At 43.2% G+C, this 19771-nt stretch overlaps 1 protein-coding gene and 1 pseudogene across 1 annotated transcript; both read left to right on the top strand.

Moving 5' to 3' along the window:
• Positions 1 to 15195, top strand: LOC136641585 (keratin, type II cytoskeletal 5-like). Its single transcript, XM_066617508.1, has 9 exons — positions 1 to 438; positions 4515 to 4723; positions 8586 to 8646; positions 9884 to 9979; positions 11237 to 11401; positions 11791 to 11916; positions 13423 to 13643; positions 14327 to 14361; positions 14954 to 15195. Exons 1-9 carry the CDS (start codon positions 1 to 3, stop codon positions 15193 to 15195), a joined length of 1593 nt encoding a protein of 530 aa, XP_066473605.1.
• On the top strand, positions 13780 to 13899 carry LOC136642799 (5S ribosomal RNA; annotated as a pseudogene).
• Positions 15196 to 19771: the final 4576 nt, after the last annotated feature.

Here is a 19771-nt window from a genome sequence, read left to right as displayed (position 1 = left end):
ATGGCTCAAAAATCAGTCAGAGTCACTAAGAATTTTAGCACCTCTTCGGCTGTTATCCCCGGTAGCCGCACGGGCTTTAGCACAGTCTCAGTGTCCCGAGGAGGCGGCGCAGGCTTTGGACACATGGGTGGTGGCTTTGGCAGCAGAAGCTTCCATGGTTTAGGAGCAAGTAAAAGAATCTCCGTCGGCGGCTATCGTGTAGCCAGATCCGGATATGGTTACGGGTTAGGTCATGGCGGAGTTGGGTACAGGATTGTCGGTGGCGGCGGGTATGGCCTTGGTGGCTACGGAGCCGGAGGCATCCACGAGGTCACTGTCAACCCAAACCTCCTGGCACCTCTTAACCTGGAGATTGACCCAACCATCCAGAAGGTGAGGAAGGAAGAGAAGGAGCAGATTAAGACCCTCAACAACAAATTTGCTTCCTTCATTGACAAGGTGAGTTGCCTCAGTATCATTCTAAATGCTTTGGCTGTTCTGGTCTATGCTTCTTGTTCAGTACATTCTAACTGTATTACCCAGTTATAAATTCTGCCTGTTGCATCTTGTCCTGTGCCTCAGTCTCTTTAATTTTCACCTTAATGTATTCTCTAACTTTTCAATGATGAAAATAGGAATTCTGGTCAGGTGGAGAGCAGAAATGTACTTACACACACACAGCCCTTCTCCCGTGAGATGCTGACTCCAAACAGGACAAATCAGCACAGAAAATACTGACTAGATGGACCAGTAGTCTAGACTTGGTAGAAGGCAGCTTTGCATGTTCAAACTGGGGATAAGTAACAAAAAATTGGAATTGTCTTTGGGAAAGAGGGACATATGCCTTGCCAAATCCTGTTTGGCAATTAAATGCAAACTGAGATTCAGTGAACTTCTTAAAATTCACTCAAAGTTATGGTTCTGCTAAGAGGAATTCTTGACCTCACCCTCCCCTTTGAATGGCCACCTTAACCACATGAGTACTACAAGAACCCGTTACAAGAACCCGTTACCTTATAGTGGAACCCAAAAGTGGAGTTTCCGTTAGGTCTTTTTAGTACTATTCTTGTCATGAGAACAGAGAGATCAAAGAACCTGCTTTAATTTTAACTTGTTTGTTCAAGCAACAGCACAGCACTCAATATATTGACACATCAGTAAATCCTCAGGGCTCAGCAGGACTTATTTACCAGTAAATGAATGGCTAACCGCTCAACAGTTGATGCTGAAATTGAGAACATCACCTTTTATTAGGCTCCCATGAGAAATCCTGCTTGTTAATATTTCAACAATTGCGCACACTCACACCAAAGATGGAAAATAGGAAAAGAAGTCAGAATCTGAAGCAAACAGCTTGCTATCCTCAGTGCCTTAGGTTAGACCACTGTGAGAGCACAGAGATGTGCAGAATGTGTTTCTCCTTGGGAGGAACTCTGACATTCACTTTGGATTTCATTTTATGTGAAGTTATGGGGTTCACCCTACCAAATAGATATGGTTGGTTAGATAAAACCAGTTTAGTCCCAGGCTATGGTGTTAAGTGCATTTGTCCAGCTTTCAAAGGACACTTACTACTTACTTAGTTATTTTTTAAAAATGTAATCCTCACTTTCCACCCTTCCAAGAGTTCAAGGCAGATTAATAACAAAAACAGAAAACAATAAAAAACAGTCAATTAAAAACAATACAGTAAAATCAGTCAATAAAAACCAGCAACATGCTAGTTTAGCAGTTTTCAACAAGTGTGCCACGGCACATTGGTATGCCGTGAATGTTCTGTAGGAGTTCGGGGGAGGATCATTTATGAGTAGGGCCATTGGAGGCTGGCCTTGTCAATTGTCAAAAAAACTGATGGTGTGCCTGAACAATTTTAGCACCTTGTTAGTATACTGTTTGATGAAAAAGTTTGAACATCTCTGAGCTAGTTAAAAGCAACATAGAATAACAAGGTCTACAGATCCCTTTGGAAGGCCAGCAAAGAGGAGGTGTTCTTAAATTGGAGGAGGAGAGAGTTCCAGAGGCTAGGCATTACAAGAAAAGACTCTGTTGAGGGTTGCCACGAGCCAACTGTCAAAGTGATGATATCTTTGACAGCGCCCCCTGCGATGACAGGCAGACTCATTCAGGGAAAGACAATCCTGAATAATTTAGGGCAGTGGTTTCCAAACTGTGAGCCATGGCTACTTGGGGAGCCGCAGAATCCTTGCAAAAACATGTAGCCCTATGGTCACAGCCAATGGCCCAGTAGGTCAAGGGAGCTGCCAGTCAAAAAAGTTTGGGAACCCCTGATTTGGAGCATCACCAATGCTTTGAACTGTTTTTGGAAATGTATAGGCAGTCAGCAAAAATGAAGGGATGTGACATGTCACCCTTTTGTCCTGTAAAGAGCCTAGCAACAGCGTTCTGGACTAGTTGAAGTTTCCCAATAATATTCAGAGGCAGCCTCATAAACACTGTGTTACAGTAATCCAATCTAGATGTGACCAGCACATGGGTAACTGTAGCCAGGTCCATCTGATCCTTGAAAGGAATACAGGTGGCGAACCTGCTGAAGCTCGTTACAAGTGGCTAAAAGTGTTCTTACCCATAGCTAATGCCAGACAATCCAGGATTAAAACCAGACCTTGTGATCCTTCAAGAGAAGCACCCCATCAAGAACAAGTGGACAATTCATATCTCAGGTCATCTAGCCCCTGATTAACCTCTGACTTCTCCAGTTTCCATGTAAGGTTGTTAGTCCTCATTCAGTACATAAGACAGTGGTACGGGATGTCTGTGGTCTCCTTCGGTGAACATGGAGAGGAGATAGATAGAGCTGGGTGCAATCTACATATTGGTAACATCCATCCCCAAACCTCCTGATGACCCTCTTCCAGTTTCATGTAGGTGTTGAAAAGCTGAGAGAATGGAGAGGAACCCTGAGGTTTGCCAAAGGCTGTCATGGTGCAAAACAGGAGTCCCCCAGCACCACCTTCTGGAACCTACCCTCTAGGGTAGCCATTTTCAACCACTGAGCCATGGCACACTGGTGTGCCACGAATGGTCCCCACATGTGCCGCGGGAATTTGGGAGAGGGTCATTTTTAGTAGGGCTATTGGGGGATGTGAAACCCCCACTGACAGCACAGCGTGCCTTGTCAATTGTCCAAAAACTGATGGTGTGCCTTGACCATTTTAGTGCTTTTCCAGTGTGCCGTCAGATGAAATGGGTTGAAAATCACTGCTCTAGGGAGTCATCCAACAGTGCCCCAAAGCCCCAACCCAGAAATGAAGTACAGAATTAAACCATGGTTGATGGTACAGAAAGCTGCTGAGAAGTCTAGCAGAGCCAATAGCTATTGTAGTGCTAAACTATCCAAACTTTGCACTTGCATGTATAAAAATAAAGTTCTGTGTCAGTGAAGTGTGGATTCTTAACCCTAAGGTTGCAATCCTGTTCACACTCCCCTGGGAATAAGCCCCACTGAATACAATGGAGCTTAATGTGTTAATATACAACTGTTAATGTGTTACAGTAAATACTGTAATGATACACAGTTAATATGTTAATAATGACATGTGTTAATATACAGTACACAGGAGTGCACTGTAAGTGAATTATGCAGACAGAACTCTTTAGGCACATTCCCTTACATGGAATAAAATTGCTTCATTTCTGCATGCCTTCTGAGAAACACTGAAGGCCAACCCATGATTGAGTAAACTGAACCCAGGGACTTTAAGCTCATACCTCACAACCATTATGGCACACAACTTTTGCCTCATAGAATATATTTGTTTGAGGATAATTTAGCATGCTTGATAGGAAAACTGCGTGAAGGGGGAGAAGTGAGACTCGGGGAACAGGATTGAAGATGGTGGCTGTGAGAGACGGAGGGCGAGGCAGCCATGTAGAATACTACTCCCTTGAGACTCCAGATACTACAGGTAGGCATTTAGTCCTCCATTGGTGTTTTTATCCATAGACAGTCATGGGGATGGAAAATCTGGATTGAGACCACAGCTTTGGGGCAGGGTTTAAAGATCCTTCCTACCCACATCCTGATTGTTACCAACCCCCCTGGCAACGTTATTTAACAAAGCATGTAACTGCATAGCACATGGAACGTGTAGTTTAGTCCTAATCTTGAGGGATAGGAAATTGCTTTTTTGAAAATGAAAGCTGTGACAGAGCCCTGATCCTATATCAGCATGCAAAATCCTACACATGTGTCGAAGTAGATGAGAGGGCATGATAAGCTGTATGTACCTAAAGATAACATGCCCCCATTTAATTTCCACATCTGATGACTGGGCTACAAACGGCAGAGGTTGTGCACTTTGTGAATCCTCCGATGCCAGCCACTTTCTGAGTTAGTAGTAATGCAGCTCCAACCTGACAACTCCTTGTATATTTTCCATGTCAAGTCTTTGCTGCTACCTCTTCCAGTCTATGAAGAGATAAATGCTATTTTTGTTGTTGATAACTTAGTGATGTACATTTTGGGTAAGCTAATGACATAACATACAACTTATTTTTGTGTTTGTTCTATTCAGGTCCGTTTCCTTGAGCAACAGAACAAGGTGTTAGAAACTAAATGGAGCCTCTTACAGCAACAAAAAACTACCCGATTTAACATCGACCCCTTATTTGAGGCATACATTGCCAATCTAAGGAGGCAACTGGAAGGTCTTGGTGGGGAGAAGGTACGGCTAGATTCAGAACTGAAAAATATGCAGGATGCTGTGGAAGACTTCAGGATCAGGTAGGCAATGACAAAGAAATAATCAACATGATGACTTCTCGCAGAGCCTCTGTCTTGTTACATCATCAATTTACCTCTGCACTTTAGCAATGGATACTACCAACCAATTTTCTTTCACATGTGCTAGGGCCACAGGTTTAATTATTATTGTTATTACCAGTATATATATAATGAATTGATTGTTCATTAAATTTATTAATTAATGAAAAGCTCGTGTTAATCTAAAAAGACATTATGACTAATTGGGAAGCAGAATAAACAGCAAGCACTTCTTTTTCAGACAAAACTGCCTCTAGTAAACATCACTGTAACAGAGGCATTGTGATTTCTTCCTTTCATAAGGAGGGAATACCTCTTCTACGATGCTTACAACAGGATGTGAGTGCATCATTGAAAAACACAGCAGGCAGACTTCTTAAAACAATTGCCTTTGCCCATATGCAAATACTGTATATATAAAATATGTTTAAGTAATTGCTCATTTGACTAAGATAAACATATCTAAGAGTGACAGCCCTCATGTAGAATTTTTTTCCATAGGGATGTGTAACACATACACTCACACACCAGATCAGTTCACTTTTCTTACTGAAATACATTCCTTAATAGTTCTCAGAGCTATTTACCTGAGCAGGAACTCATAGAGTGAAGGCAAGTTTTACTTTCAGCAACATCCAGTGGCAAGTTTGTGTTAACTTGTGAATATTGTTGGCAAGTTACATGACACAGGAAATCCCCATTTTTAACTAAGCTATTGTTAGGAGTTATTTCCCCCAAATGACGGGCTGTCATTTTCATTCGTTTAATACTGATATAAGTTGGCTCAAAACTGATATAATGATGCTTTCGTCAGCCAAAGAGTCCTAGGGCGCAATCCTATCTTGCGCAAGAACAGGTAAGCCAGGAGACTTACTCTGTATCAGCATGAGATAGGGCACCACAGTGGCTCAGCTGAAGGTAAAGGGAAACTCTTCCCCTTGCCCCTGAGTAAGCCACTGCAGCCTCTATGGGTCTCCTCAGACTTGTGCCACCTCCAAAGGTGGCACAAGTTCAAAGAGGAGCAACTTGAAGCTGCTCCATGCTGCTCCGGGAACAGGTTTGTGATCCAGCATAACAGCCCAGTCCCAGCCCCACCTCCTGTTCCCCGCCTGCCTGCCTCACTCCGGAATGCCTCCCTCTCGCCTTCTCCCTGACCTCCACAGAGCCTTGTGTTGGCCAAGCTCAGCCGACACAAGGCTTGCTCCCTCCGTCAGTGCAGAGGCTGGATTCAGCCTCTGTGGGCTGGCGTGCTTGCGAGACAATGGCCCAGCCAACTCATGAGGAGGCGCAAACATGCCTTATGAGATGTTTGTGACCCTTCTGGGCCAGCGCAAGGGACTTTCGCTGGCCCAAGGGTGAGACAGGATTGCTCCTCTAATCAATCAAGTACAAGCACTCTTGCCTCAGGCATAGCATGGTCTCTCCCTTCACTTCAGGATTGGTGTGTTAAATGACATGGGCAGTCCTTCACCATCTGCTGTTGATACTACTTCAACAGTAGCATTAGCAGTGCATAGAAAGAAGTAGTAGATATGCGTGTTCCCCTCCACATACGTGTTTAAGCTAAAGAGCCCCAGCCCTGACAGGAACTGGACAGGGTATATATGTTCACAGCACACTCAACAGTGCAAATGCAAAAAGATGGGTTAGTGGATTAACCATAATCTGAGCCAGACCAAACCATATGTGCTGTTTTCCAGTTACTTTCATGGCAAAGAGTAGAAAAAATGTGGCAGTACTTGGAGAAGAAGTTTCAGCTACCAATGGGATTGACAGTTGGGTTTTTCGCAGAGCAGTGGGTGGAGCTTCCATGTTCCAAACTGATTTGTGTTCTTCTCTCATAAATATATCTTTGTCCTCATCCTTCAATCTTCCAAACTCCTGTCTCCCTAACATGCTCCCATTTCGCTCTTGATTCTCTCTTAGCCAAATTACTCCCTGGGGAAAAAAAATTGGAACTCTTTAAGAAAACTCCACGTTGTCAGCAGAAATAAGCCCTGCGAAGGAGCCAAGGAATAAAGTGGCATTCCAGGCAAACTTGGCAGATCCTGCTTGGGTGAAACATTTACAGCACAATTCTAAGCATGTCTACACAGAAGTAAGCCCCACTGTGTTGAACTGGGCTTACTCCCAGGAAGGTGTGCATAGGATCGCAGCCTTAGAGGAATTTCAGTGGACACTAAAATGATGTTGATTGTTGAATTTCTCAGGGGAGGCTTGTACTTCTCTGAGGCAGCCAATCTTGCACACACTTATTTGAGAACTCAGTGGGACAAACTTCTGAACAGACATCCAAAGACTTACTCTGCAAATTAGTTAGCATAAATTTTCCCTAAAGTGGAAATGAGGGGCAAATGCAAAAGGGACAGCACAGGCAAGACAGTTGTAGAAATGTCAAGGGAAGACAAAATAATGCCACTAGTAGAATTGGGGGGGGGGGGGGAAAGGAAGCAAGAAGAGTTTCCCCTTAGGCTGTACTTTATGCTGCACCAGCTGGTAGTTGTCCAGTAGGAATTACTGGATGCTCTAGGGCAATGGAGGGAGGAGGAACTCCCATCAGGATGCAGCAGCAGAGGCACAGAGCATCTCAGTCATCTTTATGGATTGCTGGGTGCCTTTGCTAGCCACCCCCTCTGACAAACAGTAACTACACATTTGCTTTTCAGTGGTTTCTAGTAAGAACAGAGATTCCTCTTTCTCCCCAACTGACCCACAGAGGCAGCTGAGGCTCCTGAACCATTTCACCGAGTCCACTGCTTTCAATTCTAATCCAGATCACCCAAGTGTATCTTAACCTCTCATTCTGAAGAAAACCTCAACTGGACTTTCCTGTCATGTGACCTAAGATTTGATGATATCTTTCACCCTCACCAGACTTATCTTTGGGTGTGTCTCGACAGCAAGTTCCATCTGGCTCTGCTAGCTGAATGCGAGGAAAATTACAGGGCCTAATAAAGTGGATTGCTTTTTAAAGCTAAAAAAAGTAATAGCACCATTAAATATATACACCATTTATGAGGGCTGAGATGTTGTCAGGTAGCCTCTTTCCATTGTTTGACAGCAGAGAACTACATTTCCATAATGGGATGGTCATATCAGGGCTGCCCAGTAAAGGAGCTGTTTCTACAGCATCTTCTTGCAGTTTTATACCTGGCAACATCTGAAAAGCTAAACAATGTAGATTTAAATGGGCCTCAAAGTACTCCTCAAAGTAAAATCAATAAAACTTGTCTGGCTATTTTAATAGTTGTATTTCTTCTAAAACTTTAAAAAACCCAAACATCAAGACTCTTGAAGCGCATGTTGTTACTTTGTTCTGAGTAGAGCTGGTTTTATTGTTATGTTCAGATCTTGCTTCATTCATAGCTGATTTTTGAGAAGCTTGTATTGTATTGTATATCTGGTGAGCCATTTTACTTACGGGGTTTCCTTCATGCCTACCTTGTGGGCTTTCTGGAAACATCTAGTTGGCTACTAGTAGCCTATAGGCTCTTCTTAAATTCATTTGCTAAGCTTGGAATTTGGGTAAAACTTTAACTTGGCTCTACCAAGCCCCAATCATCAAACAGAAATGTGCTTGCTCTCTGTCCTTGGGTTTCATTCTTCTGCCTTGAAGGGATGACCCAGAACAATCTCCCTTTGCTGATCATCTCTTGTGCTCATCTTTTGAAGCAGTAATCAGGGAAGTGCAGAATTCCTGATAAGCTGTTTAGGTTCCACTGGAGATTTTCAGGAGTTTCTCCTTCTGAGGAGCCCTGACACTGAATTCGACTTTTTCAAGCACCAGTCCTCCGAGTAATGAGTTCCCCTTTCCCCCCAATAGATATGATGAGGAAATCAACAGGCGCACAGCTGCAGAGAATGACTTTGTGGTGCTTAAGAAGGTGAGTTACTTGAATACATTTGGGAAGGGGGAGGGGGCTCTTAAAGAAATGCCTATTTTAACCCTTGACCTTCAAATGTCACTGGCTGCAGTTTTCTCATTACATAGGCTGTGATGACATTTTTTATGCAGACTGTGACAACCTCCCCTTAGAATATTGGTAGGGACACATAGTGCAAGATCAGGAAATTGTTTCTTCCTTTCCATCAGCTAAGTGAATTGTTGCCCAAATTGAGTGCTACTGGTGTCTTCAAAACAGTGTTATTCATAGTGTCTAAAATGGTGTCATCCTTTTTTTAGTGTATCATTGTGTTACTGGTTTATTTTCAGTTTGTTTTATAACGCCTATGTCCTTAGAAAACGTTATTCTTCTTAGTTATCTCTCATCTTAACGGTATGTGTGCATTTGAGGATTTTTTTCCCCCTTTCCATCTGCCCCTGTTAAATTCAGTTTTATCATCAATCCTCCAGACCTCAGGATTTGCACTTTGCGTCTTCAGTTCTTTGATATGCCTGCAGGTCCTCCCAGTTTTTGTGCCATTAGTGAATTTGGGTATGTGAAGTGTCTGCTTCTTCATGCCAACCGTGAATGCCACCCATTAAGGGTGCTGTACTGTCCCAGCCTGAAGAATGACTACTGAGCTGCTGGAGTAAAAGAGAGAATGCTAGCAGATATATTTAAAAAAGCAAAACCAACCATTTTATTATGTACAAGAATTTTACTCAATGAGCTAATTTCTAAAAGATGCAATGCAAATCTTCAATTTGGTTCATCAGTGGCTTTTAAACTTCTTCTGGGGACCCATTCCCAATGAAGGAACCCTGCACATCTGCCCCACATTCTTCCAACAGATGATGCCAGGGCAAACTCTGGGGTGCATGTGTAGTTGTAGGTTTCACCTTTGCCTTGCAGAAACTGAGAGTGCAACTACAACATATCTAATGCATCCCTGCAACTGTTTGTTGGAGGAGAAGATTGGTTGCAATGAGCAAAATATCTTTAGAGATGTGTGCCTGACATTACCAGTCTTCTAACTGAGGAACCACTTCTCCTTTTTGGGGAGTCCCAGTGTTCCCCAGGATCTGTTTGAAAACCAGTGGCTTAGATCAGAATGATCCCTTGAGCTTGGGCACCTGGACCCCACTGAGCAACAGATGACCAGGACAGAGAAGTGAGTGGTTTTGTTGTGGTTCTAGCATATGCTCCAGTTTTTCATCTCTCCATTCTCTTTTTCTAGGATGTGGACACTGCCTTTTTGAACAAGGCTGAGCTGGAGGCCAGAAGGGATGCTCTGATAGATGAGATCAACTTCCTGAAACAATTGTTTGACTTAGTAAGAATCTTTTCCAGTATCAATTGGATGACAGTCAATGGGCAAATTCTAGTAAAACTTGAAAAACAGATATTTTGGGGGTTGAAGCATTTTTCCCTGGGAGATTACTCTTTGAGACATTACTCATAAGTAATTCCAGCAGTGGAGGAGTCAGTTCTCTGTGGCCCAGTCCCACACCTGCTCTGGTGATGTCTAAATAGAGGAATTATATGACAGAGTGAATAATGTGGTGAGCGAAAGTTAAGAAATCAAATAATGCACCCAGTTCACATGACTGGAGTGACATGGGACCCAACCACAGAGAAGCATCAGTGCAGCACTGATACATGAATATGAATTTGTTTTCTTACCGTATTAGAATAAAGGTAAACATTATGCACAAGGGGCAGGGCAATCCTGTGGCGCTATTACATCAATGCTGTTCATCTGATGGCATGTTTGCACAGTGTCACAGGGATAACAGAGGGCCCAATTCTATTCAACTTTCCAGCACTGGTGCAACCACAATGCAGACCCAAGGTAAGGGAACAAATGTTCCCGTTCCTTGAGGAGGCATCTGTGACTGCCTCCCCACAAAAGGAGGCATTGTATGCCCCATTGGCACAGCTGCACTGGCACTGGAAAATTGGATAGGATTGGGCCCAGAGTCAAGTTTGATGATGTGCCAGTATAAAGAGGCTTCTGCCAGACCCTTGTCCACTCAGACCAGTCTCATCCGATCATAGGCTTGAACCCATTGTAACAATATAATTCTAATGAGACAGCGAAAACAACAGTCCATTGGTTTGAAACATGGACAATTCCACTAATGTTATTGCTTTCATAATGAATTCTGATATGTAAAAAACTATGGCTGCAATCCTAACCACACTTTCCTGAGAGTAAGCCCCATTGAACAAAATAGGACTTACTTCTGTGTAGATCTGGTTTGGATTGTCTCCCATCTCTTTTAATTCATATTGTGTTTTCCTTAATGTGTCACTTGGGTACCCTAATGATATACAAATAGGATTGAAAGGAATATGGATAGGATAAATACAAAGAATTGGACCTGGTTTCTAAAAAGCATTTTCCTTCAAGCACCGAATAACAGGGTTGCATCATGATCCACCAATTTTTTCCAGGATCTCCTCATCGTTTCTATCTAGTAAGACATAGCTTGCAGGTTCTTCTTCAGTGAGGACATAAACCTTTCTAAGCTAGACATTCTCATGTCTTCTATTGGTGACCTTTCTCTTTCTTCCTCATTTTCATTAGGAATTAAGCCAGTTGCAATCACAAATTTCCGACACCGCCGTTGTTCTCCAAATGGACAACAGTCGAAACTTGGACCTGGACAGCATCATTGCTGAAGTCAAAGCTCAGTACGAGGACATTGCGAATAGGAGCAGGGCTGAGGCTGAATCCTGGTATCAAAGCAAGGTGAGAGGGTTCAGAATTCTGAAGCATACACAAATGGGCTTGAAGGAAGAATTATCCAATGCTTGACAGACACTGGAGGAATGGCTGATTCCAAGTTCCAATAATGGGGCATCTCTCACATGAAATAGGAATGCCACAGAATTAAGACATGCCATATACTTTTTCAAGCTGTATTTTTAATAAATGTTGCATGAAAATTTTAAATCTTGATTTTCAAGTTGCCAGTTTATGGTGAATGCTATCAACATGGATGTATTCACAAATTTTGCACACCTTCACCTCAATCGAAACCTAAAAATGCCCTGAATTATTTTCCACTAAAGATTGAACTATACATTTAGAAGTTCAAAAGGATTCTCACCTTACTGGGTTCTCCCCTCTTCTTTCAGTATGAAGAACTGCAGCTCACAGCCGGCAGACATGGAGATGACCTGCGCAATACCAAGACTGAGATCTCAGAGCTGAACCGCATGATCCAAAGACTCCATGCTGAGATTGATAATGTGAAGAAGCAGGTAGTGCCTTCAGTGTTGCTATCACATGTTGCATCACACAATGTTTCGAGCCAAATGTGGGACCAAGGAAGTCTGAGGAAGCAAAATAAAAGGGAGATAACATTTTATGTACGGTATTTATTTTAAATGCTTAATCTAGGCCACTTTTCAGTCCCAATAAATGGACCTTCAAAGTCAGCTTACAATCAGTTAGGGCCAAATTCTATCCGACTTTCTAGCACTGATGTGGTTGTGCCAATGGGGTGTCCACTGCATCCTGCAGTGGGGGGGGGCAGTCATGGAGGCCTTCTCAAGTTAAGGGAATGTTTGTCCCCTTACTTTGGGGGTGCATTGCAGCTGCATCAGCACTGGAAAGTTGGGTAAGATTGGGCCCTTAATTACTAAAACAATTGAGCACAACAGTTACTGAACAACAACTGAAACAGAGGCACAGAATAAGCAAACACAAAGGCAAAAAACACTCCCACTATCAAAGAAAAGTGAACTGAAACAAAAAAAAGTCTCTGCTGCTAGCTTCAAGGCTGTTACTGTAGAGGCCAGTCAGATTTCCCAAGAGGGAAGGAATTTCTGAAGATCCACCACTGACGAGGCCTGTCTTACGTCCCCATAAGTCACCTAAGAGGACAGTGCAAAGCCTCTGATGTGGACCTCATGGTGCAGGCAGGTTGATGTAGGAGGAGATGGTCCTGCAGTACTCAAGCCAGGTAGGGTTTTATAAGCAGTGACGAGCATCTTGAATGAATTATGCCCAGAAAAACATCTGAAATCAGGGCTTCCCCACAGCTCCAGCTACTATGAACAACATACTGCAGTTTTATTCTTAAAGCTTTGATTGCTGAATTTACATGCATGCGTAGAAACTACTGCTCATAGCCCAAAGCCCACCCTGATCCATAAATAAATGAAAACCAGCATTTTGTCTGAAACCTATCTGGTGCACATGGATCTCTCTTTTTGCTATCCCTTCAGCATGTTGCTTTTCCAGATCCACTGGATACAGATATTCTATTTGGAAATAAGACTACTGCAATTTTCCCTTGGAGTATGGAAGACTGTACAATATGTACCATATTATACCTGAAACAGTTTGTGATTTTCTGAAGTTGAATGACAACTGATCAAACTGATTGGCAGTAGATGTAGGATGGGCACAAGAGTTACTTTTCCATACTATGCATAGACTATGGAATTTGTTGACAGAAGATGTGGTGATGGCCACCAGCTTGGATGGCTTTAAGGCGGGATTGACCAAATTCACAGGGGACATACCTGTTAATGGCTACTAGTCATGAGGGCTCTGTGCTACTTCCAGGTGGAGCAACAGTATGCCTCTGAAAACCAGTGGCAAGAGAGGAGTCTGTTTTGCTTGCTTGTGGCAGCAGCGGGCCACCATAGGAAGCAGAATGCTGGACTAGATGGACCTTTAGTCCTGTCCAGTAGGGCTTTTCTTATGTTCTTACGTTGCTCTGAATAAAATGACTCACCCATCCTATTCGTTTCTTGCAGTGTGCCAGTCTTCAGTCAGCCATTGCTGATGCTGAGCAGCGGGGCGAACTTGCCCTTAAGGATGCCAGGATAAAGCTGGCTGAACTGGAGGAGGCTCTCACCAAGGCCAAGGCAGACATGGCCCGCCAACTGCGGGAGTACCAGGAGCTCATGAATGTCAAATTGGCCCTGGATATTGAGATTGCCACCTACAGGAAGCTGCTGGAAGGAGAAGAGAGCAGGTGAGTAGAATGCAAGGCATTAATGTATGCTATTCTCTCTTCACTGCACACTGGCCTGAAGTGCCCAACATTCAGTATACTGCAGAAAACAGGCTATATCTCATTTTGTACAATCTTTTTCTTCACTTTAACATGCCCTAGCAGCAACTGATACCCTGCACATGCCCGATCTCATCTGATCTCGGAGGCTAAGTAGGGTCAGGCCTGGTTAGTACTTGGATGGGAGACCGCCTGGGAATACTGGGTGCTGTAGGCTTATACCATAGTCTTTCGAGACTGAAGGTTGCCAACCAACATGCCCTAGGCTTTTTACCATCCTAAGCCTGCAATCCTACACCCATTTATGTGGAAATAAGACTCATTTAATTCAGTGGTGCTTACTTCTGAGTACACACACCTAGGATTGAATTTAAGATTCATCTTCTAAGGGCTCAGCAGATGTACCTAATCTAGGCCCCTCTCAGACTGTTCCACAAATACAAGCTTCTACCAGATCTCAGTGCTCAAAGAAAACAAAAAGCTCTGTTCCTTAATGCTCTTGTGCAGAGCTGGGATTTTATTCTTAATCTGTTGCATACAGTTCTTAGATTTAGAGTTTCTGCAGCTATTGCTTTACTACCACTGTTCCTCAAGCTGCTGGCATTTACAATTGTGGTGACTTCTCTTGTTCTTTCCTTGAACAGACTGGCTGGAGAAGGTGTTGGCGCAGTGAATATCTGTAAGTAATAAACAAGTGAATCACATGAACTCAATGAGATAAAGTTATGGTCCTCAAATGAATTATGGCATATTTATAAGTGGCCATTATCAGTGGTATCCTATTCATTCATTCATTCATTCATTCATTCATTTGCACTTATATCCTGTCTTTCACCTTGCATAGTCCCAAGGCAGCTAACAGCATAAAGCAAGAATGAAACAGATTTTAATGAGAATTTAAAATATAAAACCAGCTAAAACAGCTTCATCAAAAAATGAAATCTTAAGACTGATGTAAAACAGACTTATAAAATATTAAATCTTCAAACTGCAGCTCAACTCTTATTCTTTACAGCCCAAATGCCTAATAAAACAAATAGGTTTAAGTGCTTTTTAAAATCAGGGAAAGGCCTTCCCATACCTCCCATAGCAGGGAACTCCATGTCTGGGGTGGGGTGGGGGGCACAACAGAGGACAGGTCCTTTGTGCAGACCAATCTGGCCTCATCCAGTGACAGCACACCATGTTTGTAGTGAGCCTGTTGTATATCTCAGTTCCTTTTCAAACGCCGTTGCTCCATGAACCTCCAACCTCTCCTCTTCTCTTTACAGCTGTGGTCCATTCATCTGGAGGCACGAGCTACGGCGGTGGAGGTGCCATTGGCCTTGGGTCAGGACTGGGGCTGGCAGGTGGGGCTGGCCTTGGCTATGGAGGAGGCCTCAGCAGTGTTGGAGGAAGCAGCTTCAGCTCCACCAGTGGAAGGGGACTAGTAGGGGGTTCAGCCAGGGCAGGCTCCTCCAGTATGAAAATTGTATCGAAAACCTCCACAACCAGAAAGAGCTACCAAAGTTAAAAGCTTCAGTCATGTCAAATCAGGGATGCCTTTCTGGGGCACATGACGCATGATGGTCAACCCATATGTAAGAATGACATATCCCCCAATTTCTGTAAAATTTGGGGCTAGGGGCAATTAAAACAGCATGGGCTGGTGGAGGGGGGGAATGCTGCTGGTCCTCTTCCTTGTTGGCACTTTTCTCCCTGAAACTCTTCCTCTGCAGTTTGTCTCCTGGTGTGATCAGAGACTAGAAATAGCTACTGCCAGGAGAAAAGTAGAGAAGCAGTTTAATGGAGGAAAGGGATGGACAAAGAAGGACTTAGCTACTGCCTTTGTCCATACTGTGGTTTTAATTTCCCCCTTGCCTGATTGGAATTTAGCACACAGCCTCTTTTTTTACACATGGCTTGTCCCACCATACAGTCTAGTTTACTCCTCACTCTTACCTTTCTGCAGACATCACCTTTCATCACCATTCTTTGCATATGCTTTTAAACATACTGTGTGAATGATCCAGCATGACTGCCAGCATGGGTCAGTAGATACACTGTCCCAGACCTTGCTCAGTTTTCCATCAAAAGTTATGGGATCTATAAAAGTTTCCCTTGGAAGATTTCCTTGGAAAGGATTTCAGGAGGAGAAATGTCCTCCCCTTTCTGATCTTGAAGATAAATTTGTATGCCTTCCTTGCACTTTGAGGAAAATGTGTATGGTTTTTACAAGATGAGCATTTTTATTGGAACCTTAAAGTTATTCTTAATTTTTAAAAAGTAAACTTGGAGGGGATTCATGAACCAAAATCCATTAAAGAAAATAAATGAAAATAGTGGTAAGCTACAATTTTTTGGGGAAAAAATATTAGGACTACTCTCTGTTCTTCATTTTAAGTAAATAAATACATCCACACCTCAGGAGCTCACATTGATCCTACTCTGGTTTTCAAAAGAGATGGCCCACTAATTTTAGCAGACCATTATATGATGATGTACATGGGCATAGTAACAAATGTTTAAAAAAACCCAGAACACTTTTTTCATCCTCACCACATAGCAGAAGCACTTGTAATAAGCAAAATGGTTGTCAGTGCATTGGTTCCATGCTTGTTTGTTTGTGTCCTGGTAAGAGAAGGAGAATTATTCCTAATCGCATAGACAGCTGCTGTGCTTGTGGCATTGTGTTGCAGCCTTTCAAATTTCAAGTAACCTCCTTAAGAAAATAGCAGACTCCTGAAAACTGTGTGCACTGATGGTAGCTTTGGGGCTCTGTTAATACCACTTGGATGAATGTGTGTATCTTAATGTGTATCTCTGAGTGCAGCAGTTCTGCCTTCCGCTTTTCAATAAATAAAGACTATCAAGCCATAGGCCTGAACCAAGTAATCATTTTTCTTTAATGCCTTTGAGGACGCGCAAAGTGTCATTTCTTCACCACAAGGTGCTGCACTACAGATCTGAGTTCAAGAGGAATGGTTGGGAGTTCCCAGCATGTGACTCCCGGTGGTCTTGTGCCCCACCATTGGTGGGTGTTCCTTACCTATGTATATTTTCCTTGGACATGGACACAGCGCAAAGTGTTTCGACACATAGAAAAACAGCAGCAAACATCCCTGGAATCAAGGCAAGTTGTGGTCAGATCTGCAAGACACCCAGTGGGTAGGGCCTACTGGTGGGTAGGTCCAAATAGGAGAGGTTTCCCATTAGTGCAACAATTGCATTCTGGGATTGCATCACACTAGGTGAGCAACTCAGGGAACACAATGGATGTATAACCATACCACATGCAATAGCTGCAATATGCAAGAACTTAGGCAAGCCAAGTGTGAGCAGGGCTATTCACACATTATGCTCTACCCAGGTATAGAAGGTCTGCATCCAGTCCCATGTGAAATGACTCTACAGGTGTACAGTTCAACAATCCATGTGCATGATACATAGATTGTAACCATATTTAAGGGTATCTGTGAAAAACTCTACCCAAGAGCACAGATGTACCTGAATTCAGTTTCATATATGAATAGCCTTAATGTGGAGGGGCACACAAGAGATGGCAGTATGCCAGAGGTGCCCTGCATGCAGGCACCAGTTTGAAGTACAACACCAGAATTAACTTTTGCAATCAAAAACTTAAGGATGTGACGGAGATTTATTTATTTATTTACTAAATTTCTACCCAGCTTTATCTCCCCGAACGTCATTCAAAGTAGCTTACAATATAAAATCACAATAAAAACCATTAAAAAAAATCTACTTAAAAATAAGTCAGCTTTAAAATATTACATTAATAGACAAAGGCTATACTCATAAAACTAGCAGCAATCAAAAAAAGGGGGCAGACTCATAGAAAACATTAACCTGCATGAAATCCCACAATATCCAATATTAAAAGACCTGGACTCAAAAGGCTGATCTAAATAACCATGACTTTAGGCCCTGCTGGAAAGCCTCTAAGGAGGGAGCCGTCTGTAAGCTAAGAGGGAGGGAGTCCATAAATATTACAGTATTTTTCGATGTATACTGCCTTTCTCAATAGACTTCAGGTAGCTTACATAGGCAGACTGAACATAAATCATTTTTTTCAATGAGATTTTTACAAACATTCCAGGAGAAATCTCATAGGAACCTTCATTTATCTGCAACTTCTTAATACCCATGCAGAAGAGAGGCTTTAGTAGAATGAGGCACTTTATTAATCAGGGGTGTCCAAACTTTTTGGCCGGAGAGCCACATCATCTCTCTGACACTGTGTCCGAGGAAAAAAGAATTAATTTACATTAAAAATTTGAATAGATTCACATAAATGAATTTGAGATGGAACTTGAATGAATGAATAAAGTCTCACAGTAGCTCAAGGCCTATAAAAGGCCTTGCACAAAGCAAGGCCGGCCTTTCCTTTGCTGCCACTGCTGCATCACAGACGTGAAACAGCATGTAGTGGAGAGAGCCCTTGTCCCACAGCTCAGGTGGGAGGTTGAACAGTTGTCCTCACGCTAAGAGCAGTTGTGCTGGGCCAGCATAGGCTCCAGCAAGTTTCCGGAGGGCCAGAGGTTCATTGGAGACTGGGGAATCCCTGCGGGCCGGATTGGGAGCCCCTGAGTGCCGCAAGTGGCCCCCAGGCCGGGGTTTGGGCACCCCTGTTATTAATGAACAATAACCAATGCAGCAGGGGAATACTACTACAGTAACTTCAGTAACGTGTGGGCGCTAATCAGGGGAAATGGCACTACCATCTACCTCTCCCATAAGGGAACAGGGCATACCATCTGACTCAAGGCTGCAGTTGGCTGAGGGCCAAGTGATCCTATCACTGTAAACCCTGAAGGGTCAAGGAAGCTGGACTGCACACAGACTCCTAGGTCACTTCCTGCCGGAGCCTTAGCCATTGTCCGGTCAAGGGGCTTGCCTGCCAGCCAGCCTCACCAGGCTGAACAAGCAAGCATGAGCAGTCCTGGCTTACCCCTCGGCTTTGCCTGCCTCAAAGTGGACACTGGATACAATGCCTACGTACTGATTGTATCAGTGCAACAGCAGGGTTGGGAAGGGCGTATCCATGGATTCTGCTGAACAACAGAGCAGGGCTCTGCTCTGAGGGCTTCAGTCATTTCTGCATTCTTTGGTTGGAATGGTCAAAATCTGTATCCCCAAAACATGGGTCCATTCCTGAATTCCAGCTGATCTGGAATATTTACAGTTTCCCCCTGTTTTCCAGACTGAGTGGGTAGGAATGATCCTTGATGGCAACCATTTGATAGCCACTGGCCCATGAACAGTGTCACATCTGTTGAAATGAAGCTTTCATGAGCTTTATATTAGCTTCATGGATGGGAACAGAACAAGTTCAGACAGGCTTTCCTGTCTTTCTTGCCAATAACAAGAAGTGGAAAGAAAAATTTGATCTATGAGTGATGATCAGTGGTTGGGTGGGATACGGTCTTCTTTGCTTGGGTTTGCTTCTGGAAAGCAAGGGTGATGGGGTCAGGAGTTTGTTGCTGCTCCAAGGGCAGCAATGGGCTCACTGCCCAACAGTCCCTATCATTCTCAAGTACATGGAAAACCTAAGATCTGAGGCTGGTGCAGCATCCTGTACACCCAAAACATGGAAGCCCTTGCTCCTAGGAACCCCTAAGTCTCCATATCTTTCCACACCACTTTCACTCCTTGCTGATAATGCCTGACTCTAAATATATACACAAATTACATAGTTCACAGACTCTTGGGCAAAACGCTAATAAAAAACTTACACAACTATAATTATTTTTGTCTTGATTTATTCTAAATGTACTCTGTCTTTTCTCCAGATCATAAACTCAGGGTCTTTTCACATGTTTAAAAAAATAAGTGCACATTTTTAAGAGTATAGTTACAAATGCAAGTGTGGATGTATGATGGAAATCCACAATCTCCCCCTTTTCACCTGTGTTGGGCCTCTCCAGCTCCTCAGAGGCTTCTGTGATGCCTCAGCATCCTGTCATGCTGATTCATCCAGCTGCAGTAGACATTATCACATTTTTATTGCAGAGTATTGTTTGAGCATCTTCTTCCCCAGCTGATCAGTAAACAAAGAACTCAACTTTAAACTAATTCATTGGACTGTGAAG

This window comes from Tiliqua scincoides, chromosome 2 (genome assembly GCF_035046505.1).
Source record: "Tiliqua scincoides isolate rTilSci1 chromosome 2, rTilSci1.hap2, whole genome shotgun sequence".
In the NCBI taxonomy this organism is placed as follows: Eukaryota; Metazoa; Chordata; class Lepidosauria; order Squamata; family Scincidae; genus Tiliqua; species Tiliqua scincoides.
This window is presented reverse-complemented; position numbering and strand designations above follow the sequence as displayed.